This window comes from Tachyglossus aculeatus, chromosome X3 (genome assembly GCF_015852505.1).
Source record: "Tachyglossus aculeatus isolate mTacAcu1 chromosome X3, mTacAcu1.pri, whole genome shotgun sequence".
Classification (NCBI taxonomy): Eukaryota; Metazoa; Chordata; class Mammalia; order Monotremata; family Tachyglossidae; genus Tachyglossus; species Tachyglossus aculeatus.
The window spans coordinates 5,831,025-5,858,989 of NC_052099.1; the positions used below are offsets into that span (position 1 = coordinate 5,831,025).

At 42.6% G+C, this 27,965-nt stretch overlaps 1 protein-coding gene across 2 annotated transcripts in view; it reads left to right on the plus strand.

Moving 5' to 3' along the window:
• CPLX1 (complexin 1) overlaps positions 1–27,434 on the plus strand; it is a 212,257-nt gene extending 184,823 nt beyond the window's left edge. The window contains exons 4-5 of one of the 2 annotated variants that reach the window (XM_038770185.1): positions 26,211–26,295; positions 27,403–27,434. In XM_038770185.1, the coding sequence (XP_038626113.1) occupies positions 26,211–26,295; positions 27,403–27,419 (102 nt within the window). In that variant the 3' untranslated portion in view covers positions 27,420–27,434. Of the gene's footprint in view, positions 1–21,385; positions 21,629–26,210; positions 26,296–27,402 lie in introns of those variants that run through there. The other variant, XM_038770184.1, reaches the window with a different exon arrangement.
• Positions 27,435–27,965: the final 531 nt, after the last annotated feature.

Below are 27,965 nucleotides of genomic sequence, written 5' to 3' on the forward strand. Positions count from 1 at the left end.
CTTGCAGCCCACCGCTCATGTTTCCATCATACATGTTCTTTTGCTGGAAGGATTTGGGTTGGGGAAAAAGAGAATTCCCTGTCAAGAAGGATAGTGAATCATTGGATGGAGCAACTTACGTAGATTATGGCATCTTTTTCCCAGTAGTTCTTTAAAAATAAGATCCATTGCCACCCACCTGGGGATTTGAGGTGTGTCCTAAATGCAGGTGGAGGGATGGCCTTAAGATTCCTTCTCGGCATTCTATGATTCCCTGAGGTCAAAGAGGTGTCAGTCACCCAGCCCTAAGGCCTAAAAGATGCAGTACGGTGTAACAGGCTCCCACTGGGGGGACAAAATAATAAATACTAAAATGTATGTTGCCTACCTTTTCACGGTGAGTCACACAACAAGTGAAGAAGCAGCACGTGTAGCTTATGAGCCACTGATCAGCCGCTCCTGACCGAGAGGTACCAAGCCAGTAGGCCAGGTATTGCTTCATGTGACTATTCTTCTCTTCGGTCAGTCTTGCTCCCTTGCAGAGCCTGGGCAGGCTGTGAGTTGGGTCCGGGTGTTGCATCTATCCCCAGGGAAGCAGCATGGCTTAGAGGAAAAAGCACAGAGCTGGGAGTTAGAGTTCCTGGGTTCTAGTCCTGGCTCCACCATTTGTCTGCTGTGTGAGACCTTGGGCAAGTCATTTAATGTCCTTGGGCCTCATTTTCCTCATCTGTAAAATGGGTGATACCTGTTCTCCCTCCTATTTAGATTATGACATAGTCCCATGGGGGACTATTGATTAACTCACATCTACCCCGGTGCTTAGAACAGTGCCTGCCACACAGTAAGCACTTAAATATCATCTGAATAATTATTATCATCATTATATAATAATACTCTGACATTTACAGTTTGGGAGGTGGCTACTGATTTAGAGATAGAAATGAAACATCACTGTCTCTGCACAAATGGCCACTTCGTTTCACGATTCTGCCATCCCCAGACCTACCAAACTGCTCAGAGGTACCAAACAGTTAGGTACTCTACAAAGCCTTGGGAACAATGGGAACTCTCTCACCCCAGAAAGAGGCCTGCCCCGATGCTTTGGATGGTTGGCTTTGCAACTTTACGAGAAGCAGCGTGGCCTAGTGGGTAGAGAATGGGCCTGCGAGTCAGAAGGATCTGGGTTCTAATCCATGCTCCACCACTTGTCTGCTGTGTGACCCGGGCAAGTTGCTTCACTTCTCTGGGCCTCAGTTACCTCATCTATAAAATGGGGATTAAGTCTGAGTCCAAACTGATTAGCTTGTATCAACCCCAGCTCCTAGTACAGTGCCTGGTATATACTAAGTGCTTAACCAATACCATACAAAAAAACAAATTCCCCCAGATATCATCCTTCCCTCCCTTCAGTCTAGCTGAAGAAGAATTAATCACATTTAAGAGCTATTGCACTCAGTCTTAATTCACCAGAGAGATCATTCTCGTTCCTTGGGGGATGCTGGAACAAAGGAACAGGTCCAGGACTGAGTTCACTGTACAAAGTTGAAATGCATTTTGGGACAAACATGTTGGCCTGAAAATATATTGCAGATTGGATCAAAATAATTTAAAATGGCATGCTATCAAGTGTCAAGTCATTTTTTTTTAAATCTGCATTATGAACAGGTGCAGGTGAGCATTTAATACTCATTTTGATACAATCTATTTTCCAAATCTTGTTTGAAAATGTGAGGTAAATGTTATGTTTTAGGGTGTGTACTTTACTGATCTTTAACAAAATCGCTTTAGGAATAGAACTCCATTTTCCTACTACTCTGTCAATTTAATAAAAAAACAACAGGGTTGCCTTAGTTGACCACTGCACTGAATGGGCAAAAACCTCAAGTGGCTACTTCACCTGGGAAAATAGATTGCTCTTTTAGATCTACTCCAATTTTCTACTCCATCAGTTCTGCCAAGAATCCCAGGAGGACTGTTTTTTTTTTTCCTTTCCTTGTCCATTTGACAAAAAAAAAAAACCTAAAAAAACCTCTCTTCTTGGCTTGCTTTGAATTGGTCTTTTGAGGTACGATCTTTTTGCAAAACTTCATCACTGATACAAGTCCTGGCCTAATGCCAAAGTGAACTCCATGTAATATCATAAAGCATCAGTATAGTTTCTTATCACTTAGGAAATTGCTCCCCTTTCCGCTATACAGCATTAGAGTAGTTGTTTTTTACCTAGAAATGTATGTTCCAGTCCCTCAGTTTTAGCAAAATAGGTACCTTTTCACGGCATGGATTTTGCTGAATAGAGATATTTTCCATTCTAGATCTTCTACTTTTGCTTTTCAGCATTGAAGGTGCTTTTTGAACCTCTCAAAACAATTTTGGTGTTTCTTTTCTGCTTTTTAAAGCTACAGGCAACTATCTGAAATCCTTGTAGGCAGTGAAACAAACAGTGATAAGAAAATTATCTTTTATGCTTAATTCCCAGACTGGAGGAAGGAGCAGGCCCACGTAATTCAGTGCTGGCATGGTCAGTCTGGTTATAAATCTACAAGTGGAAGAGGAGGTTGGGAGGCGAGGTAACCATGCTGCAACCAGGGAAATACAGGAAACCAGAAGAATAAGCTATGTATCCTTGACTGCTATTGGCTTCCTGCAGCCCCATTACAGATCCATTTTGCCCATCTGTAATTTATTCTGTCTCCCCCTCTAGTCTGTAAACTCCTGATGGGCATGGATTATTTCTACCTTTCCTATTTTATTGTATTCTCCCAACCCCTCAGTACAGTGTTCTGCATGCAGTAAGCACTAGGTAAATACCAATGATAGGTTGATATATATACACCCTTGAAGTCTCTGCTATATTACACTGTTTGAGACTATGCTTCACTGTAGTGTGTAGTTCACAACACAGCAGTTGTATGGGTATCCTGCTGTCATTCCTTCTTCACACGAACCCTGACCAGCAAACCTGGGTTGTGCTGAGCATTGAAGTCATTTTAGGGATAAACAGAAAGCAGAGTTAGAGAGAAATAGCTGACACTCAGAGTCTGTATCAAAATCTATCTTAATCCCCTTTATCCAACAGGAAGGAGAACATAGCTGTGTGTTCTCCAATCACTAATGGCAGAAGAGACTTTCTATTTCTCTTTCTCCCTCCCAGATTCTCCCCCATGAGGAAAGCCAGCTCCTCTCTGCACAGGGGGCAGGGGTAGCCAGACTAAATGCCCAAATGCTAAATGCTTTCTACTATAAATTTACACCCCATAAAGAAACAAGAAATTGTGGTGCATGAATTTGAAAGAGCCAATGGTTAGGAAAATTCTGAGATCTAGAGACATCGAGGGTTCAATCCTTTCAGTGCACTTTTTTCTTCAGCATACCTAGTGCTCAGACTTCCTACTGTAGGGGAATATATATATATATATATACACACACACACACACACACATATATATATATATATATATATATATATATATATACAGAGAGAGAGAGAGAGAATTGAGTCTCAGATGATTATTCACTTTTCTCTGATCAAAAAAATGGTCAACTTACTTCACAAGAATGCCATCTGCTGCATGAATAGCTATTCACATTTGATTTTGGAGCTATATTGAGGAGCAGAGTGGCCTAGTGGGCAGAGCATGGGTCTGGGGGTCAGAAGGACCCAGGTTCTAATCCCATCTCCACCACTTGTCTGCTGTGTGACCTTGAGCAAGTCACTTAACTTCTCTGCGCCTCAGTTCCCCCACCTGTAAAATGGGGATTAAGACTGTAAGCCCCACGTGGGACATCATCATCATCATCAATCGTATTTATTGAGCGCTTACTATGTGCAGAGCACTGTACTAAGCGCTTGGGAAGTACAAATTGGCAACACATAGAGACAGTCCCTACCCAACAGTGGGCTCACAGTCTAAAAAGGGGAAGACAGAGAACAAAACCAAATGTACTAACAAAATAAAATAAATAGAATAGATATGTACAAGTAAAATAAATAAATAAATAGAGTAATAAATATGTACAAACATATATACATATATACAGGTGCTGTGGGGAAGGGAAGGAGGTAAGAAGAGGGGGATGGAGAAGGGGACGAGGGGGAGAGGAAGGAAGGGGCTCAGTCTGGGAAGGCCTCCTGGAGGAGGTGAGCTCTCAATAGGGCCTTGAAGGGAGGAAGAGAGCTAGCTTGGCGGATGGGCAGAGGGAGGGCATTCCAGGCCCGGGGGATGACGTGGGCCGGGGGTCAATGGTGGGACAGGCGAGAACGAGGTATGGTGAGGAGATTAGCGATGGAGGAGCAGAGGGTGCGGGCTGGGCTGTAGAAGGAGAGAAGGGAGGTGAGGTAGGAGGGGGCGAGGTGATGGAGAGCCTTGAAGCCGAGAGTGAGGAGTTTCTGCCTGATGCGCAGATTGATTGGTAGCCACTGGAGATTTCTGAGAAGGGGAGTGATATGCCCATGGACTGGGCATGGACTGTGAAGAAAAAAAGGCTGTATACCACTCCACTCAGGGGATTTTGCTCTTGCCTCTTATTCCCCAACCTCCCTTACTACTCACTTTAGTGGCTGTCCACCTTTCAGCCTGCCAACTGTTCCCTGGTCATTCCCCCCTCCTACTGGAGGATTCTCCCTCTCTCCCCTTCTATCATCCATCTCTTCGAGGCTTCCACCTGACAGCTAGCACAATTAAGGTTTTCTTTCCATTGTGATGCTCTTCTGGACTGTTGCTGCTATTCAGTAGCAAAGTCAGGTTTTCTGGAAAAGCAGCTTTGGAAAGTGAATAGCGTGCCTCAGTCTTCCTAGGGCCAAGTATTGGGTCAACCGTAAAAAACCCCATCAGAAAAGAATGATATGTAATGAGATCATCAGTGCCCCTACTAGACTGAAAGCATCTACTATGCAGAGGTGAGGCAGTTATTCTGAATTATAGAATCATTTTATGATATCCTTAACCCCCCAGTCTCACCCCTCCATCATGATTTATAGCAAGCAGGTTTTTTGATTCTCTCCCCGGGGGAAGGATTAGTACTACTAACTTTTGAAACAAAGTCAAAAAGTTTGGACTTTGTACTGGGGAGGTAATTCTATGTCCTATACTACACATTTCAGTGATCATTCAATCAGTCTATGGTATTAATTGAGAGCTTTCTGTGTGCAGAGCACTGTAATAAGCACTTGGTAGAGAACAGTACTATAGAGTTGATAGGCATGATCCCTGCCCACAAGCTAGAGGCTTTGAGGATTGGCAGTAGTGTCTGAAGATAGATGCATATCTTCCTTATAAAACCTTTGCCCAATGTGCTTCCATTAGGCCAGGGAAGGTGGGAAGGTCCAGTCCCGCTGATTAAACTGTGTCTGCTCAAGACAAGCCAATGGTCTATTGGCTAGAACTCTCCCCTCACTCCCACCGCCATCCCCTCCCCCCCCAAACACACACATTTTAGGATTGACACTCAAGGCCATGGGAGTCTTGCCTGCTCTATTTTTTGGGAATTGGAGGAAGCAGGAAAGCTGTGTTCATAAGGTATCTGCATATCTCCATGTCCTTTCGAAGAATGGGGGTCACCAAAAAGGCAATCAAAGATAGCAGAATTTTTAATTATCATTACCAACAACTTACCTCTCACTTCCCAATTGAGAGTTCTCTAATGTGGAAAAATTGCAACTCCCAGTTTGGAGCTAACTTATTTTACCTTTCATTTCTTTGGGCAGCAATTAGCCATGACAGTGCCTTGTTTATGTTTCTCATTTCCCACTTCTTCTCTTGTTAGATTTCCAGGAACATAGGAATCAATATCTTTATATTCCTCTGAGAGGCAGCATTATTTCCACTGCTAACATTAGGTTTAGATCAGGTAAGAGCATTTACTTGTAGGAAAGCGAGAGAAACTGACACATTGCTTTATGGGACTCAAAAACAGGGGCTATTAAAATATCTTTCAGAGATACTATGGTAACAGTATTAATCTAAAAGACCCCAGGGCATCTTTCTGAAATTTTATCTGATGTTTGTTTTGAAAAATGCTGTGAAACACCAAATGATCCATTCATAATCGCTTTTGGAAAGTATCTCTACTTGCGACTGCCCAAAATTTATTTTTCCACCAGCAAGTGGCCCTAAAAGCAGATCTGTGTTTTGCAATAATCACTGCCTAGATGTCTTATTTGGAAAAATTTCCTGTGCACATGGTCCTTCAACTGACATTTTAGCTCTTAAAATGAATGATTTTTAAGGAAATATATTGCACTGACCAAAAGCTTTAAGAAAAAAGAGTGACTAGCAATTTTCACCTGATCAAAAGGATGGTCAGAATGGCCAATGGTAGCTGACCTCTTCTATTTATAGACGTTGAAACGCTTGAGAAATGTTCAAGTTCACCACTTTGTTCCATACTCAATGTAAACCTGGCCTGGGGAAATAGGGAGAAGAATCTCCAATGCTCTGGGGAGAGTGCCCAGACTTTTGTAGCATGCTTTATTTAATCAGCTACCCCTTGATACTGGACTCCCAGCCCAACTCTCTCTCTCCGACACTTTGGACCACCTCTGGGGACAAGCAAGGGGTCCATTAGGACACTGTCACCTTGGAGGCGAGAGTCCATAATGCCTTTGCTGACTGGATATGTGTGGTGGATCAGTGGGGAGGAAATGTGAACACAAATGGGATCTAAGCATGGCAGCCGATTGACCTTTACCTCCCCTCATCCCATGGGGTGGGCTCCATGATTAGGGCTCCTTTACTATCCGCTGTGCCTCAGGATACCCCAAACACCAAATTCAGCTCCGCCTCCACTTTATAAGGCACGGAAGGAATCAGCTCAATGACTCATATATTAATGAATAATGAACTCTAAATCTTTGGAGGTTCCCCCATTATTAGTTCTAGGGGAAATAATTGGATGGCACAGGCAGAAAATGTGTAGAAAAGCCCGGGGGGGAAACGTGTGGGAAACTCATTTTCCGTGACTGTGCTTCAGCTACTTGGCTGGCAATTTAAACTCTCTCACCCACACACAGGACAGTGCACCTGGCTGCAGAATAAACACACTGTTACCTATCAGTTTGATTTATTGTGCTACCCGGAGATAAGCAAGGGAGGGCAAGGGGGAAAAAGTTTTCTTTTCCCTCCAACTCAGCTCTTGATTTGGGAAGCAGTCATACTTAGTCAGTCAGTCAAGCATGTTTATGGACCGCTTACTGTGTGCAGAGCACTGTACTAAGTACCTGGGAGAGTACAGTACAACAATAAACAGACATATTCCCTGCCCACGATGAGCTTACGCCTCAGCATGGAACCTCAAAGGGGGAAAATCCTGAGACTACCATTTGGCACTGCACAATTTTAATATGGTGATGAGCTAGCTTAGGGGATTTAACTGATTATTATTAATTGGGTACTCGCTTTGAGCACAGCACCATACAAGGCTCAAGGAATGAATTCGATTTAGGTCCTCTGCCCTGAGGGAACTTACATTCCAAAAGAGAGATAAACAAATTTAAAAATAGCACCTCTTGAATGATCCAGATAGTTGCCCTAATCATCCTCTTGGCTTCGACTGTGATGGCAAAATATCGTAGAGGAAAAGTGAAATAGAGAACTAAGGGGAAAAATAAAAGCCATTATCCAAAGAACTCAGGTAAGAAATGTTCTTTAGCCATGGTTATCCAGGCAACTCAGGGGAACCCGGTTAATAGCACCAATCCAGAGCTAATGAAGGCTGAGAGTGGGATTGAGAATTGAGAGCCTCACTGGTCAAAATGGCTGCCCCCGCTACCACCACGGGACTACTTCCCTAACCTGAACAACCATTCTGGGACACTTCCTCCTACTCAGCTGAGTTCCAGCCCATTCCGACTCACTGCCTCTCTAGGAAGGAGGAGGCCATAGCTAAGAGTTGGAGTCTGTGGTCGCCTCTGTATGGCAGACTCCAGTGTTTCTGAGATGCAGGGAAAGCAGACAGGCTGTCTTCTGATTTATCCTCCTTGAAGAAGTTAGGGGTTCATTCTGTCAGTCTAATCCAGCCTGTCCCACAAAGGAGTTGAAGAGTGGTGGGGAGGCGGACAGTGGGAAAACAGACCCCGGTTTCTTATGGCTGGGACTGTGGAATTCCAGGATGCCCCTGCCACCGCCATCTGATTTGTCTCCCAAGTTACAATATCCAGTCCTGAATTGGAGCAGTACCTTGAGCACATAACAGACTTAAACTAGAACTGTTAAACTAGAATCCCTCCATTCCAGAGAATTAGTTTTAAATGATTAAAATGTCATTTTCAAATTTAAGGAGAGCTAATATATATTACATATACTATATGTAGCTTAGCTGTCCTTCAATTTGTATTATATAAATTACATGTAATAATAATAATAATGGTATTTGTTAAGCGCTTACTATATGCCAGGCACTGTACTAAGCGCTTGGGTGGATACAAGCAAATCAGGTCAGACACAGCCCATGTCCCACATGGGGCTCACAGTCTTAATCCCCATTTTACAGATGAGGTAACTGAGGCACAGGGAAGTGAAGTGACTTGTCCAAGGCCACAAAACAGACAAGTGGAGGAGCCGGGATTAGAACCCACGATCTACTGACTCCCAGGCCCATGCTCTATCCACTTTAGCTGTCCTTTAATTTGAAGACGACATTGCTAAGAGTAAGTTTTTTTTAAAAAAATCACTGAGTGTGGGTGTGACTGATAAAACTGAAGTGTCACAGACAATCCCTTCTATATCATATGTATGTAAGGAATGCCTCTTGCTACATTGTTACAACCATTACCTGTATGTAGTGGCTGGCACTTTTGTGCTTCTCCCTCACTGTTACAATCTTCTCAAAGTCTGCTCTCTAAGACAACCGCCCCATTTTGGGTTGCTGCACTCCAGGCTGACCTGCCTTCTGTTCATGTCTCTGACTGTCCACTGTTTGGCTACATCATCAAAGAATGGGCTCTTCTTTCAGAATTTTGTTCCCAGCATTCCAGGGGATGTGCCACATTTATTAAGGAATGCGATTCAAATTCCACATGAAGAGCATTCATTCATTCATTCAATCGTATTTATTGAGCACTTACTGCCTGCAGAGCCCTGTACTAAGCGCCTGGGAGAGTCCAAAATAATGATAAACAGACGCATTCCCTGACCACAACGAGTTTACAGTCCAGAGCAATTTGAGAGTGGTACTGGCAACGTACTTGTTCTCTGCTACAGAGATGACTTCACATGACATTTTCTTTGTAGCTATCCAGACAGCCAAACAGAGAAGGCGAGAAGCCAGCCTTCTGCATCTCATGCAACCCTACTGTCACAGTCCAGTGAAGGCCTAACACCTATGACTCAATTTTCCCTAGGTAAATGAGAAAGCCATGTCTGCCCCACTACTTGATTGAAGGAAATGCTGCGGGATTAGTTTCCCACAGTTCAGAGGTGGCATAAAAGGGTTTCGATCACTCTACTTTCCATGTTTGGTTTTTCATACCTGTAAAAATCGCAATCACATCAGTCTGCTCGGTTTTCGACTCTGGATAGGACCCCAAATATCATTAAAAAGGAAGTTTTAAGTGACTGCTTCTATGGGATGGCCAAAAACCAGGGCTGAAAATAACAGCTTTTTCTCAAACTACTGGTTCTTAGGATCCTAAACAAAGGATGCTTTGCATCAATGCCTTGTGTTTCAGATTTGGGCTTGGAGATACACTCAGTTCACTAATAATGTGTGTTTCCACTATGCTTTATGGAAAGCATGCTTTGGGAGAATTCTCAGAATAAAATGTGCTGTCAGAACAAATGATTGGGCTCACATGCCCACGGTTAAAGGGAACGAACTGTAACGTGAGGTTTCCTTGACACAAGTTTCATCAAGAATGTACCTCCCACATCATAGGAGATGCCTGTCTGTCTACTTGTTTTGTTTGGTTGTCTGTCTCCCCCTTCTAGACTGTGAGCCCGCTGCTGGGTAGGGATTGTCTCTATCTGTTACCGAATTGTACTTTCCAAGAGCTCAGTACAGTGCTCTGCACACAGTAAGCACTCAATAAATACGATTGAATGAATGAATGAATGAATAGGAGAACTGATCTTTTTTTTAAACAAAAGAAAAAGCAAGCCTCGTTCGCTTATATTTGATAGTGGCAAAAAGGATTGAAAAAACAAAATATTTCATAAGCCCACTACATATAGGTCTAAAGGCAGAAATTTACAGTGTGGAAAACTGACATTTCTGGTCATTACGGAAATAGTTTTAGTCTGATGCAGTGGTTGGCAAAATTTTGTCGAGGAGGGATGAGTGGAGGAATCAAACAGGGCAGCGGGGCCCATTCTCAGACCCTCGAGGTTGCAACGCGCTGGACTAAGGGTTTAGGAAAGTCCAAATATTGTCCTTACCTTTTCTGTTGTTTTCAATAAGGTGGTATGGTTTCATCTTTCAGTCAATCAGTGGTATTTACCGAGCACCTACTGTGTGCAGAGTACTGTACAAAGCACTTGGGAGAGTACAACACAACAGAGTTGGTAGACACGTTCCCCGCCCACAGTGAGCTTACAGTCTAGAAGGGAGACAAATGCTAATATAAACCACGGATATGGACATGAGTGCTATGGGGCTGAGGGTGGAGTGAATACCAAGTGCCTAAAGGGTACAGAGCGAAGTGTAATGTATCTGCTACCTCCTTTCCACCCCATTATTCACAGATTGTGAGCCCTTGGAAGCCAGGGACTGAGTCAAATTCTCATCCAAATATATTTTCTCAGCATTTGGTAATTTTTCAGCACACTGTAAGTATTTGGAGAAGCAGCATGGCCTAGTGAATAGAGCCCAGGTCTGGGAGTCAGAAGGACCTGGGTTCTAATCCTGGGTCCACCACTTGTCTGCTGTGTGACCTTGGATAAGTCGCTTCACTTCTCTGGGCCTGCCTCAGTTACCTCATCTGTGAAATGGGGATTAAGCCTGTATCTAACCTGATTACCTTGTATCTACCCCAGTGTTTAGAACAGTGCCTAGCACATAGTAAGCTATTAACAAATACTGTAAATAAATAAAATGAATACATTTAATAAGCACAAATGAATAAATGAAGTGAATACAACAAAAGCAGAAGATATAGTACATGCTCCCAAGGAGTTTACTAATGGGGGAGACAGGCATCAAATACAAATTGAGTATTCAAAATAAATAATTGACTGTACACACACATACACAAGCTGAAGAAGGGTATAAATAAATATGACAGTGTTGGAAGTGGCTGTTGGGCTGACCTTCTGCTCACTCTCCTCCCATTTTGCAAATGAGGGAACCGAGGCACAGAGATGTTAAATGACTTGCCAAGGTCACGCAGCAGGTACGTGGAGGAGCTGGGATGAGATCCCAGGTCCTCTGACTCCTCAGACCAGTTAGTGTGCCACAGAAACATCTTGCATAGTTTTTATGTGGAGAATGGAATTCATTTGAGGATTTTACACATTCAGGTCTGATTTAATTGATGTCAGGAGCAAAACTAATCATTTTTATAGATGCAGGAAACTAGAGGAGCACAAGATATTATTAATGCAGTAACATCTGATCGGTCTCATTTCCTGAAACATCAGAAAGATTTGGAGTGAAAACAAGCAAATTATATTGAAAACCCCATCCTTTAGTGGAAATTGATTTTCCAACACAGTCATGCACTTTCTGCTCAAAGGGGATTTACCATAGCCAGTAAGGACTGTTGGAGAAAGTAGCAGTAACAACCCCAAGGAGCTAAGTGGAGGCTCTATTTGTTATGAAAAGCCTCTTTGGTCCAAACTGGCACAGTGTTCTCCAAAACTTGGTCTGCCCAATGCCAAGATGCAGCTGTGTGTTTACCAGAGGCATGCCAGTCCCTCTGTAATGGCTATGAATGATAATCCTGGATAATGAATAATGATATGCTAATGCTGAAAGCTTTTGAAGCATCAGCTTGCTTGATAAGGCTTAGCAAGGTGACTTTTCCTTCCAAATGAAACTATACAAGCTTTCCTTAATCCACCTGAATGATAAAAGAGGAATAATGACTTTGGTCAAGCTCACAGGAATACTGTAAGGAAAACTGAAAAAGGAAACATATTGCAAAGTGTCATACCAGTTGCATGTTTAAATGCATATTTACCCAATCCTCATGCGTCGCCGCAAGAAGCAGTATGGCTTAGTGGAAATGGCACAGGCTTGGGAGTCGGAAGATGTGAGTTCTAATTCCGGCTCCGCCACTTGTCTGCTGTGTGACCTTGGGCAAGTCACTTAACTTCTCTGTGCCTCAGTTACCTCATCTGTAAAATGGGGATTACGACTGTGAGCCCCACGTGGGACTACCTGATTACCTCATAACTACCCCAGGGCTCAGAACAGTGCTTGGCCCCTAGTAAGTGCTTAACAAATACCCTTGTTATTATGATTATTATTACCAGGAGGTAACAAATAAAAGGAGACATGGTTTTGTATGTTTGGGCTTTGAAAACTGCCAGCCCTATTTTGATAGCTGGAAGAGTGCCTATAATCTCTAGGCTTGGTAACTTTCTTAGGCTAAGTGTGAGACTCATGCTTCAAGCCATCACAGGGGCTTTTAGGTGGTGAGAGGCATGGTGATTCATGGGAAGAGTATCCCCCCCACCTTACCTTCTTCCCCTCCCCACAGCACCTGTATATATGTATATATGTTTGTACATATTTATTACTCTATTTTATTTGTACATGTTTATTCTAATTATTTCATTTTGTTAATATGTTTTGTTTTGTTCTCCCCCTGGCCTGGAATGCCCTCCCTCCCGACATCCGCCAAGCTAGCTCTCTTCCTCCCTTCAGGACCCTACTGAGAGCTCACCTCCTCCAGGAGGCCTTCCCAGACTGAGCCCCCTCTTCCCTCTCTCCATCCTCCCCACTTTACCTCCTTCCCTTCCCCACAGCACCTGTATATATGTATATATGTTTATACATATTTATTACTCTATTTATTTTACTTGTACATATCTATTCTATTTATTTTATTTTGTTAATATGTTTTGTTTTGTTCTCTGTCTCCCCCTTCTAGACTCTGAGCCCACTGTTGGGTAAGGACCATCTCTATATGTTGCCAACTTGTACTTCCCAAGCACTTAATACAGTGCTCTGCACACAGTAAGCGCTCAATAAATACAATTGAATGAATGAATGAATATAGGAAAGGGCCAGGAGTTCTTCCCTTGGAATTCCAGGGAAGAGCCTGGAGGGAGAGAAGGGGACTCTTCCTCAGGGAAATTCCTCCTTTTCCTTTCCTTCCCTAACCCAAGAGAAAGGGTGATCAGACAAGACAAAAAAATGGAAGACCTTTCCAATGCAGTTCCTAGAGGTAATCTGTTTGACACCCAAAGTTTGGGATGTCAAGAGAACTTGGGTCACCTCAATCAATCGATGGTATTTACTGAGCATGTACTGGTCTGAGCACTTTGGAGAGTATAATACAACAGAGTTGGTAGACACATTTCCTGGCCACAGGAGCTTACAGCCTAGAGGGGGAGACAACCATTAATATAAATAAGAGAAGCAGCGTGGCTCAATGGAAAGAGCGCGGGCTTTGGAGTCAGAGGTCATGAGTTCAAATCCCAGCTCTGCCAATTTTCAGCTGTATGACTTTGGGCAAGTCACTTAACTTCTCTGGGCCTCAGTTACCTCATCCGTAAAATGGGGATTAAGACTGAGCCCCCCGTGGGACAACCTGATCACTTTCTAACCTCCCCAGTGCTTAGAACAGTGCTTTGCACATAGTAAGCACTTAATAAATGCTATCATTATTATTATTATTAAATACATTACAGATAAGTAAATTGGGGCTGTGGTGCTGACAGTGGGATGAATACCAAATGCCCAAAGGGTCTTGACCCAAACCAAGATGTACCTCCTCTCTGACAGAGGACAGAGCAGGTCTAAAGTTCCATAGAAATGCATTCCTAGATCTTTCAAGCCACTAGGATCATAAGAAAACCTCATCTTCAGGAGGCTCTACTGTGGGTATTAATAATGTCTCTATTGTGGGAAATTATTATTTTAAAATATTCTGCTTGTCAATTCCATTGGTACAGTTGTTTAATTAAAATTCTCCCAGTGGCAACGAAATGAACGAAAAAGACTTCATTTTCTAATGTAAGGTGCCTTTGCCTGGAACGGTGATTAAAACTCCCCGAGTGAGGAATTAGGTCTCTTTCTGATGGGCTCTGTGCTTCAAACTTTGGGTTTTAAACTCCATATTGAAAAATAGCAGTACAGCATGGGCGATGGCTCCTCTGAAGTCATCAGACCCCTCTTTTGTATCGGAGTAAACTGCAAGAACTTGCAGTTTTGACCTGTTAAACTGGTTTAGACTGTGAGCCACGTGTGGAATAGGGACTGTGTTCAATCTGATTATCTTAAATCTAGCCCAGCTCTCTGTAAAATGCTTGACACATAGTAAGCCTTTGACAAATATTACAGTTGTCATTGTGGTACCTCATCTACCTCATCTGTAAAATGAGGATTCAATCCTCCTCCCTCCTATTTAGACTGAGTCCCATGTGGGACAGGGACTAGGTCCAACCTGCTCAACTTTTATCTCCCCCAGTACTTAGAACAGGGCTTGGCACAAAGTAAGAGCTTTACAATTACCATTAAAAAAAAAGATTTAGTCCCTCCTTCTTGCCTCTTACCCTAAAAGGTAGCAGTCATTAAAGGTCTACACAGACAATGGTTTCATAATCTCCCTTCTTAATTGGTTCCAGTCTCTCACAGCCTTCCCACCCAAGAATCAAAGGTTACTGGAAATGTTATTGAGCCTTCATGTTGTCTGCATTTATTACTGAGGCCAAAAGGACCTGATTAATGAACAGAATTTTTAAAAGGTGACACTGACATCTTCTCTTGGAGGATAGCTGTCCATTGATGAAGCAGTAACAGTACTTTTATGAAGTCTGGAAATTCAAAACTCTCTCACACATACACATAGAAAAATCCAGAGTCAGGGAAAGACATTATCAGGTTTAGTGGCCCTTTCGACATACTGAAATCTTGCTAAATTATTGACTCAAACTTTTTTTTTAAACGGCATATTTGAAGATTAACTGAGAAAGATTCGGGGTCTTTTTTTGCTGTTGTTGTTAATGAGTGTGACTCTCCTGCCACCCAAAGCTAGTATATTTATGAAGAAGTTGTAGGACAGGGAAGGCTGACTCCAAGCAGGGTCACAACCCAGAACATCACTGTAATACTTTTGTGTAGTCCAGAAAGAGCAGTGCTTCTGTCAAAGTAGTGATAGTAGTAGTAATCGTGTTTATTCAATGCTTATGGTGTGTAAGCACTGTACTAAGCACTGGGAGAAAAATATATAGGGGGGAATACAGCCCCACCATCCTCCTCGTAACCTTGGCCTTATCCTCAATTCATCTGTCTCATCGAACCCACATATTCATTCTGTCACCAAATTACCTCGGTTCCACGTTCAGAAGATGGCTAAAATCGGCCCTTTCCGCTCTATCCAAACTGCTACCACGCTGATCCAAGCACTTATCCTATCCCACCTTGACCACTGCTTCAGCCTCCTTTGCTGACCTCCTGCCTCCTGTCTTCTTCCCATTCCAGTTCATACTTCACTCCGCTGCCTGAAACAGTTTTCCAAAAAAAAGTTAAGTCCAAGCTTCCCCACTTCTCAAGAACCTCCACTGGTTGCCTAGCCACCTCTGCATCAAACAGAAACTCCTTACCATCAGCTTTAAAGCACATCATCACCTTTCCCTCTCCTACCTTACTTCCCTGATTTTCTACTACAAACCTGCCCATACACTTCACTCCTCTGATGCCAACCTACTCACTGTATCTCAATCTCATCTATCTTACTCCCGATCCCTCACTCACATCCTCCCTCTGGCCTGGAACGCCCTCCCCCTTCGTACCCAACGGACCATCACTCTCCCCACCTTCAAAGTCTTATTAAAATCACATCTCTTCCAAGAGCCCTCTCCCAACTAAGACCTTATTTCTTCTACTTCCTCTCCCTTCTTTGTCACCCTTGCACTTGGATCTGTACCTTTGATTCATCCCACCCTCTGCCCCATGGCACTTATGTACATGTAGTAATTTATTTTAATAACCATCTCCCCTTCAGGCTGCTTGCTCATCAACTCTGTTATCCTGTACTCTCCCAAGTGCTTAGTGTAATGCTCTGCACACAGTAAGCACTCAATAAAATGCAACTGCTTGAATACAATTGATTACTATTGACTACTGGTATTACTAAATTATGTTGGCAATACCAAAAAACAAATTGATTTTGGAGCAAATTAAACCAGAGTAATCTTTGGAAGGCCAAATGATGACTTAGCATATTTTGGACACATAATCAGGAGGACTAATTCTCTGGAGAAAACACTAATGCTAGGAAAAGTCCAGGGAAAATGAGGAAGAGGCAGACCAGCAGCTAGATGGATAGAGACCATAAAAACTATAACAGAAGAACCATTAGAAATGTTGTGGATTATGGCAGAGGACAGGATGTTCTGGAGAAAGTATATCCATGGAATCTCTATGAATCAGAAATTACTCAACGGCACTTAGTAATGATAATTACTAAATTGAACAGTTCTTTTCCAGGTGGAATTTCCATCCAACCCTAGCCCCTTGTGGCCTTTCATTTTTAATGCAGTTGCCACTCTGTATTCACCTGGTATCCCTGGCCTCAAGTGCAGAACATATGCAACCACAAAAAAGACAAAACCCCAGAACAAGGAACATTGGTGGCACAACAGCAGATGGAAGGGAAGGTTATATTGCAGAAGTCTGCAAGGGCTTTTTCCTTTACCATATGCTCTAATTAAATTTTATGCCACACAGAGGAGCAATTTGGTTCATTGAAATATACCTTAAAGGAAATTTTTTCTCTAAATTACTAGTCATGCAGGCTGCCAATAGTACCCACTGCCTGCCTCGTCATTCAAATTTATCCAGGTATCCAAAAACCTACCCAGGCCATTAGGAAACCTGTCTTGAAGTGGATTAGAAAATAAAGGAACAAAAAGTAGAAACAGGACTTCATGAGGAGAAAAAAGGTGCCAGATTCCCTCTGCTACTTTTCCTGGTGAACGTGGAGATCATCGTATCTGGACAAAATTGCCCGCTAGAGGTCAAAGCCTGAGATGCCATTGGAATCTAAATCATCAGTGCTCAGTGCTGACTCTGCTTTCTTGAAGACCAAAATCCCTGCTGCAAAGTTGTTGGATGGACCGGGCTGGTCTGGTACTGGGGGAGCCCTAGGAAAATCGAACAATCAATGGTATTTACTGAGGACCTCCTGGGTGCAGAGTACTATACCAAGCACTTTGGAAAGTATCGTAGAATTGAGTTAGTAGGCACAATCCCTGCCCGCAAGGAGCTTACAGACTAAAGAGAGAGACAGACAGAATAAATGATAACTGGATATATACATAAGTGCTGGGGGAGGGAGTATGAAGAATTCAGGTCTTGTCTTGCTGTCAAGTCATCTCCGACCCATAGCGACTCCAAACCCAGATAGGCAGGGCTAAAGTTCTGGAGTTTGGAAGCTGTGGCCAGGGAACTAGAATCAGGAGCCAAGTCAGTGTTCAGGAGCCAGGACTACCATTCTTTTAGGAGAGTCTGGATTTCAGGTCAAGAAGTGGTCTGGGGTATTTGGAGCAGGAGTTGGTGGGGAGAAGGCAGGGCTTCATGACAGTCACCTTAGGAAATAGCTCTATGACAAATATGGTTCCATACTACTGCTTCATAATTTAATAATAATAATAATGGTATTTGTTAAGCACTTACTAGGTGCCTATCACAGTTCTAAGCACTGGGGTAGATACAAGGTAATCAGGTTGTCCCAGGTGGAGCTCACAGTCATAATCCCCATTTTACAGATGAGGTAACTGAGGCACAGAGAAGTTAAGTGGCTTGCCCAAGGTCACACAGCAGACAAGTGGTGGAGCCGGGATTAGAATCCACGTCCTCTGACTCCCAAGCCCATGCCATTTCCACTAAGCCACGCTGCCTCCCCTTGAAGCACTGCATATCACTTTTTTAACAGCTCCTTTAGTTAATAAATTAGATATTTAATAAATTTACATACAAATTAAACATTATAAACTACTTATATTAATGACTCCCCCTCTAGACCAAAAGTTCCTTGTTTCCAGGGAACGTGTCTACTCTGTTGTATTGTACTCTCCCAAGCACTTAGTACAATGTTCTGCACACAATAAGGGCTCAATAAATACGATTGAATGAATGAATGAATAAATACTACTGATTGATTGACTGACTGGTTAATTAAGCAGTACATATGTGTCATGTAAACAAAATACGAGCACAAATTCAACATCATTGTCATCAAAAAGTGACTACACCAAGTTACAATGCACTTTTACAAAACCTCAAGTTAGGGAAAATACATGCTGTAGTACTCACCCATTCTGACACAGCACACATGCTCACAAGCAGTTTCTTCTATAATACAGCATGCCAAACCCAAACAGACTCACTCTGTGGGAAGAATGTTCACTAATTCCTTAATTGTGGTCAATCCTCAATATACTCAGGTCTGTCATATTGCACGGCGGGGGGGTGGGGGGGGTTATGGTATTTGCTAAGCGCTCACTATATGCCAGGCACTGTACTAAGCATTGAGGTAGAGAAAAGCTAATCAGGTTGGACAAGGTCCATGTCTCACAAGGGGCTCACAATCTTAATCCCCATTTTACAGATGAAGTAACTGAGGCATGGAGAAGTTAGGTGTTCTGCCCAAGGTCACATAGCAGACAGGAGGCCGAGCCAGGATTAGACTCCTTCTGACTCCCAGGCCCATAGTCTATCCACTAAGCCATGCTGATTCATGAGTATGCATCATGGCAGACCTGGGCTATTTGGGGTTGCAGTCCCAAGTGCCTAAAAGCCAAATATTAACAAAATAAAATTGTCTGTGAGTCCAGAAATCAAGTGTCACCCATCAACAAGCTCAATCACTAACCAGCCTATATCCTGACAGTGCTTCCTCCACAATATTCACAGAATCCACCCCTTCTGCTGCATCCAAATGTCCACCATGCTGTTCCATGCACTGATCACATCCCAACTTGGCTTTGGCATCAGCCTTCTCACTGATCTCCCTGCCTCCAGCCTCTTCCCTCTCCGGTCGATCCGTCATTCTGTTTCCCAGATTTTCTTTCTAAAACATCTTTCTGAACATGTCCCCGCTCCTCAAAAGCTTTCAATTGGTGTCCATTCCTCTCCGCATCAAGCAGAAACACCTGACCGTTGGCATTAAAGCACTCGATCAGCTTTCTCCCTTGTTTCTCCTTTATCCACTCCCTTGTTCCACACCGTCTCCATTCTCAAGCTTCGTTGCTCTCAAGGCAAACTATTCACCGTGCTTCATTCTTGTTTCTCCCACCCCTCAACCTCCCGCTCATTCCCTCTCCTCTGCCTAGAACTCCCTCCCCCTCACATTCAATCAATCAATCAATCGTATTTATTGAGCGCTTACTATGTGCAGAGCACTGTACTAAGCGCTTGGGAAGTACAAATTGGCATCACATAGAGACAGTCCCTACCCAACAGTGGGCTCACAGTCTAAAAGGGGGAGACAGAGAACAGAACCAAACATACCAACAAAATAAAATAAGTAGGATAGAAATGTACAAGTAAAATAAATAAATAAATAAATAGAGTAATAAATATGTACAACCATATATACATATATACATATATACAGGTGTATATATATGTATATGTACATTCGACAGACCACTACTCTCCCCACCTTCAAAGCCCTTCTGAAATAACATCTCCTCATCTTCCCCTCCTACAATCCCCACAACTGTCACCTATGTGCCACCTAAGCACTTAGGTATCTCATCATTTATGAAGCAAGACTCCATCACTTATTGTCATTCATCCTTCATCTGCGTCCTACTGTGTCAAACCTGATTATCGTGTAACTACTTGGCATCTACTAAGAGCTCAATAAATATTATTGTTATTAATAATCTTATTACCTTCACAGTTAGCACCTTGTTATCAGTTCCCCAGACAACTTAAAACCCACTTTGTCTCCCAAACAGTAATGCTTCAACACTTCTCCTGTCTTCCATCTATCTCTATTCTCTCTCCCTTATCCTTCTCCCTCTCCTTTTCTCTCCCTACTTACCTCCCTTCTTTCATCTCCTCACATGTCCTCCACCCAGAAATCTATCTGCCCCATCAGACTGATGGAGACAACTGCATTTGGAGTGATCTGTGGGGGAAAGGTAGTAAAATATGGAGAAAAAAGCAGGAGATATTTATCTGGAAAAGAAAAACTTAAGAAGAGAACTCTAACCGTTCATTTTTTCTAGATCGAAGATGTCAAAGCTACTAAAATATGCCAAATTGCAGCAATTTTCGTAAATATTCCCCCAGATTTTGTTTTCAGATCAACTCCGCACTTGGCTGTGTCATAAATCACGCAGGAGGTTTTTTGAGGTTTTGAGGTTTTCTAAGCCCTGAGCAGAAGGGTTATTAATAGAAAAACCTGCCTAATATTATAGCACAAGCACATATGAGTAAGGTACTTTATCACCCACAGAGTTGAGATCTCCACAGACAGCATTTAAGCATAACAAGGTCAAGGACAAAGTATCAACACCCACTCTGAAATCTTTTACTGTTGTCAATTTAAATAGCTACACTCTTTAACCAAATGGTCTATTTTTAATTCTAGCATCAATGGTTTACAGTTCTCAAAACTCTATCTGAAGGATACAGATTTCCAAGTGCTCTTTTTCCTTTATTAATTTGGAATGTGCCACACCAGTGGGGTTTGGGGATTTCTCTTTTTCTAACTGACTTTCTTCTTCGGTCTGTATATTTTGTGAAAAAACATGGGCTTGTAATAATAATAATAATAATAATAATGGCATTTATTAAGCACTTACTATGTGCAAAGCACTGTTCTATGTGCTGGGGAGGTTACAAGGTGATCAGGTTGTCCCACGTAGTGCTCACAGTCTTAATCCCCATTTGACAGATGAGGTAACTGAGGCACAGAGAAGTTAAGTGACTTGCCCAAAGTCACACAGCTGACAATTGGCAGAGCCGAGATTTGAACCCATGACCTCTGACTCCAAAGCCCGTGCTCTTTCCACTGAACCATGCTGCTTCTCACTGCTTCTGTATGTTGTACGCTGTTCTGCACGCTGCTTCTGTAGTTGCAGGCTCTTCCTCATAGTCCCAGAGTGGCAAATCTAGGGGGCCCGGGGAGGGAGGAATTTTTCAGGAAAAGAAGAAAATAAAGAAATATGAACTTGTATAATGTAATAGTAATATACTTGCGTGTAACTAGTTATAGATGATATGGTATTGTTCTAATGTTAATGATGATATAATAATATAGACACACACATGTATTTTTCCACTGCAGTTTGCATCGTACAAACAAGCACATTGTAACAAGGTAACCAGTATGACAGGATTCCTTGTGGTGGCCAAGAAGCATACCCCAAAAGAACACTTCCTTTTTTTAACGAATGAGGGACTGAAGGAAAAAAAAAAGGTTGAGTGGAACCCAGCATAAAGCACATGCTAAAGGAAGAAGCGATGAAGATGGGTTATTACGGAATTATCATCATCAACAACATCGATTCCTATGGCGTTGCCAACTTCTCGGCCAAAGAGTAGTGCCGTGTAACTTTCATGGTAAGTTCTTACTATAAACAACATATTTTTTTACAATTATTTGAACTTCTATCATTTACATATGAATTGCCAGCTGTGTGACTTTGGGCAAGTCACTTCACTTCTCTGTGCCTCAATTACCTCATCTGTAAAATAGGGATTAAGACTGTGAGTCACCCGCTGGACAACTTGATCACCTTGTAACCTCCCCAGCGCTTAGAACAATGCTTTGCACATAGTAAGCGCTTAATAAATGCTATCATTATTGTACTAAGGGATGGCGATGAACTTTGCATCGATGAGTTGCCCCGGCTGCCTCCTAAGGAAGAGCAAAGAATAAGAGAAGCAGTGTGGCCTCTTGGAAAGAGCACAGGCCTGGAATTCAGAGGACCTTGTCTGTCACTTGTCTGCCATGTGACCTTGGGCAAGTCACTTAACTTCTCTATGCCTCAGTTCCCTCATCTGTAAACTAGAGATGCAATCCCTGTTCTCCTTCCTACTTAGACTATGAGCCCCATGTGGGCCCTGGAGATCTTTTATCTGTCCCAGCACTTAGTTCAGTGCTTGGCACACAGTAAATGCTTACCAAGTACCACAGTCAATCATTATTAATAAGTCAAATTAACCATCTTGGAAAACAGGAGTGTTTTGAGTGGGTGTTCTTTGGGGGTTGCCAACAGAGGAGTGTGGTGATTTTGCCAGTTCTAAATTAGCCAGGCATCCCGAATGAGGGCCTCGATGGTTTAAGGGACTAAATGTAGATGCATCATCCCTCACGCTGAAGATGAAGCCTCTGGGGGTGAAATGCTAAATGTGGCGGTGAGAAAAGCTGGGATTAAAGTGTGTCAACTACTTTTGTAGTTTTGGATAAAATCTCAAATGAAATGCCAAATATCTGTAACCTCATTTTGCAGTCGGGGCTGTAAATGCAAAGTGTTTGGGTTGGATCTAGGACCATTCCTCAAGTGTGAAAAACAATTTGTGTTCACACTCGAAAACAGAGGAATCACTTGCAGTGTACGTCACACCTGTTATAGAATTATGTTGTTAGAAGCAATTTATAGATAACACTACACTAGGTGACTGGCATGGTAGCATGAAAACAAACAAAAAAAAACCCAAGCATTGAAGCGGACCCCACCCAATACTATGCCACCAGAAAGTTTGTCCAATTCGGCCCACCGGACTGCATATCAAGGCCCGTTTTCCTTGAGATTGCTTGTTTGGATTGAGTCTTAGTATTGACTCTTCATGATGCTTCAAGTGCCTAGTACAGTGCTCTGCACATGGTAAGCGCTCAATAAATACGATTGAATGAACTGAATGAATGAATGATTGACTTAGGCCTGGCTGGAGCTTGGGCTCTGAGGACACCATTGAGATTGTCCAGAATGGAGCAGGGTGGAGGGTCATGAAGGGGGGTCTTGATAAAGCATTTGATGTGCTCTGTCAGTCAGGTTAGCATAGGTGGAAGGGTTTCTGCTAACTCCTAGGGTGGGTATGGGGGTGGGAGTCATGATAACTGTGTTGTTTATAATCCATTGCTATCATTCTTTGCATCTCTCTATCCTCATTTACGTTAGAAAGCCCTTCGTGGCACAGAGTCTCAGCCTTAACTATATCTACCCCAGCACTAAGCACCCTGTTATGGTACATAGGAACCGTGCTTAATGAATACCGAAAGCAAGTGACAGCAGCATGAACCCTCCACAGTTCCTATTACCCAGACCTCCAGGGCCCACCACGTGAGAGACAAGTGGCCCAACTGCTAGACCACCAACTCTCCCATCAGCCCCCTGCTCCAGCCTGGGAAAACTAAGTGACAACGTGCCTTCTCTACTTTGGAATGATGGGAAGGCCACCGCCAGGACTGTGACTGTTGGTCTGAGCTGTGAACATTCTGAAATCCTGCCGATCCTGTTGAATTTATCATCATGCTTGTCTCCTCTATTTTTGATTCATCTTTATCTGTCTGTCCCAAGCTCATCTGCCATTCCTAATCCCGATACTATCCCCAAACTCTATTAATAATAATAATGGCATTTATTAAGCGTTTACTATGTGAAAAGCACTGTTCTAAGCGCTGGGGAGGTTACAAGGTGATCAGGTTGTCCCAAGGGGGCTCACAGTCTTAATCCCCATTTTCCAGATGAGGTAACTGAGGTCCAGAGAAGTTAAGTGACTTGCCCAAAGTCACACAGCTGACAAGTGGCGGAGCTGGGATTTGAACCCATGACCTCTGACTCCAAAGTCTGTGCTCTTTCCATTGAGCCACGCTGCTTCTCTATTCTACCCTTACTTTTACCTCAGGAACTCCTTGGGGGCCAGGGATGGTATCAATATCACACCCATGTACATCTGCCCCAGTACTTTGTACACAGTAGGCACTTGATACACACTGTTTTTTGCTTCTAATACTACTCCTACTACCATAATCCACCAACTATGAACATTTGTGATATGAAGACCACCCTTCTACAGTGCACTCGAGCATGCCTCTTACTCATGGAATTATAATGAAATGTACCATTTTCCAGCCTGGAGAAAACTTGATCCTCTCCTGGAGACCCATCATCTCTGAATCCAAGAAGAACATGTCTGCACAGCACAGATTTTTCTGGAAGCTTCTGAAATCTCTCAGTAATCTGGATCTGTCCTGATGTCCTCCCTAGAGATTTCTTACCCCACCTTAAAATTGCAGTGCCACCAGATGTGGAAGCAGCCAGACTTTCACCAGAACTGCTGTTACTGGAAAACTCCCCCTGAGCGTCAACTATAAAGCCATAGACCACACCCATGACCAGAATCTGAATTCTGCTTCAACCCCAAAAGTTGAGATGAGAAAAACATCACGGAATCACCCAACATCTAAACAACAGAATGCAAGGAATGTGTCTTCCAGCTCTGTTATATTGTGCTCTCCCAAGCACTTAGTACAGTACCCTGCACACAGTAAGCACTGAATAAATACAGTTGGATTGGAATATCAAAACTATATCACTGTCTGACAGCGGGGAGACTTCAAAGATGTTTGAATCACCGCAGCAACATAAGAAGTACTGGATTGATCTTCTACTCAGGCTACAAACTTGGTCCCACTAGTATGGAAAAGCAACATCTGAAGCCATCCAGAAGGCTAACACTCAAGCTCCAGGGCCACAGGAGTTTTGCAAGATGTTTTGTGACAAAAAAGATATAGTCAACCATAGTCCAACAACGTGACAACAAAGGATCTTTGGATGACCACCATAGCGGCCAGCAATCAAAAAAGGACTTGCTCTCCTTGAGCAGACATTTTGCAAAGATCAGGATATCGAGAGGCAGGCTCAAAAACAGAGACCACAGATAGGATTTCACTACTAATAGACTAATATTGGAAAATGAAAGACATGTTTGTGTGTGTGTGTGTACATATTATTGAGTTAGTGCAATGCAATTTCTTTTCAAAGTACTGCTTTAAAAAGATAATGGAAAGGAGAAAGATTTTACAATTCACTCAGCACCTCTTTGAGGGCTATGATGGGCAGTGTCAAAATGGAGGCAACTCGAAGGAGTTGCGATATGAAAATATGGGGAAGGGGAGAGAATGATTGACAGTGGTAAAAATAAGAAGATAGAAGAAAAATAGGAATGATCAGGGAAGGACTATTCTAGAGGACATTTGGGCATTTGAAGGGCAAGCTGCAAGTCTACCCTGCCCCTAACCCCAATATCATGCTTAGTATAGTGCTCTGCACCGTAGAGAAGTAGCAAAAGGAGTCAAAAGGTTCTGGGTTCTAATCCTGTCTAGGTCACATGTCTGATGTGTGACCTCAGGGAAGTCACTGCACTTCTCTGGGCATTGGTTACTTCATCTGTAAAATGGGGATTGAGACTGTGAGCCCCACACGGGTCAGGGACTGTGGCCAACTCGATTTGCTTGTATCCACCCCAGAACTTAGTACAGTTCCTGGAACGTAGTAAGTGCTTTACAATTATTATTATTATTATTATTACCATGTGGTCACACAGGATGCCCCTAACCCAAATAGTCCTACCCCTTGGAGCTCCACCCAGGGGCCTTGTATCACAGGAATTTCCCCAGTCTGACTGGGGACTTGTTGCCGACTTGTACTTCCCAAGCGCTTAGTACAGTGCTCTGCACACAGTAAGCGCTCAATAAATACCATTGAATTGAATGAATGAATGAATGAGTGAATGAATGAGTCGAGGAAGTCCCTCCTTAAGAGAGAGTGAATCATGGGTAGCTACAGCAGTATTAGCAGGAGGATGTGTTGGGTATCTACTCAGTGCAGAGGGCTGTACTACCTACTGAAATAAGCACATAAGTTCAAAAATTAGGACAAAATGAAAACAAGGGTAGATGGGAGGTGGGAAGGTAAGCGGGACTGAGAGAGGATGAAGGAAAGAGAAAGAGAGTCAAGCAGGTGGTTGGTAAACAACTGTAGGATGCAAGTAAATAGTATAATTCTTTTAATTAGAGAAAAACAAACAAGAATGACAAAAGGATTTGAATAACCACTGTGGTTTTGCAATACTCAGGGTTTAAGAACTCTTTTTCTTTCTTCCAGAAGCTACAGATGTTTGCAGAGCCCCAGAACTTCAGTCTTCAACCTGCTCCATCCTTTAAAGCTATTTACCATGTTGGGGTATCTGGTGGGTATTTTATTTTTCTCAACTCATACAACTCAAGGGAATTGTGATCACCATTAACAAATATTCATTGGTCTTGATTCTCCAGAAGCACCAGGATTAAAACAAATGTTCATGGTTTTACAGGGAGAAATATCAGTTCCTCCCCACATCAGTTTTTTTTATGAGTTTTTTTTTTTTTTGGCATTTATTTTGCCCTTACTATCTGTCAAGCACTGTACTAACAGCCAGGGTAGATACAAGTTAATCAGGCCGAATACAGTCCCTGTCCCACATGGGGTTCACGGTCTAAATAGGAAGGAGAACAGATATTGAAACCCCGTTTTGCAGTTGAGGAAGCTGAGTCACAGAGAAGTCAAGTGACTGGCCCAAGGTCACACAGCAGGTAAGCAGCTTGTCAGGACTAGAACTCAGGTCTTCTGGCTTCCAGGCCAGTGCTTTACCACTTGGCTGCTCCTTCTACCACCCCTGCCACTCTCTATGCACAAAATAATAGTACTGTGGTATTTCTCAGACTACAAAGTCCTTACAGTAAAGTGAAGTAATTTTTTGGGCTCCAGCATAGTGCTAGGCACAGAACAAAACATCAAGCATGGTTTTCAAAAACACCGAATTGCAACTATGTTAATGAGAGTGACTACTATTATAAACCAAAAAGACAGTATTCACATTTTCTTTTTCAAAGAAAATTGTCATTAAAACTGACTGCTGTTATAAACCAAAAAGACAGTATTCACATTTCCTTTTTCAAATTAAATTTTCCTTCCAAAACCTGATTTTAAGAAAAATCCGTTTAGAAGGTCAGAGGAAAGTGAAGAATTCAGACCTCATCTCTCAAAAGGCTGCACTGCTTTATAATAAGGATTGACATTTAAATAAGTACAGAGTGGCATCTTATCAGGATATTCTCAAGAGTCCCATCGAGATGAAGTACAGTTATTAGAGACTTTGCCAACTGTTGGAACTTCAAATTATTACTGTTATGTCCCGATGGGTCAAGGTGGCATTATGATGCACACCTAATTCAGGTTACTCTGAGCTAGTCTAGTCTTATCAATGATGTTGCTTTTTCCTCCAAAATTTGTCTGCCTATATTTTTTTCCTACTTAGGCTTCGCTCTTCACTAAGAACAGATGTGGAGCCATCGTTTGCTATTAAGCTACTGTACAAGCTGAACGGTACTTAGCTTTACATTCTATCTAGATAAAATGGATATTGAAAAGAAAATAGGGATGTACCCTCCAGGTCTGCCCTCGATCAATCAATGGTATTTATTGAGCACTTACTGTGAATGGAGCAATGCACTGTGAATAAAGTTTGGGGGTATACAGTACAACAGATAATTAATAATAATAATGGGATTTGTTAAGTGCTAGCTATGTGTCAAGTGTCTAATTTTCTAATGTGTCTAGTGTCTAATTATGGTACTTGTTAAGCTCTTACTATGTGCCAACCACTGTACTAAGCACTGGGGTAGATACAAAATAATCAGGTCCCAGATGAAGCTCACAATAGGAGGGACTTGAATATCAGGAAGAATTGCGTGCCATTCCAAGGAAAGAACAATGGATCTGAAATGTTTGGAGATTTCTTTGCCAATATCACTTGGTATTCTAATATTTATTCAGATAGCTGGCTCCACTATGATGAGCTACCGAAGCACCCCTACTTAG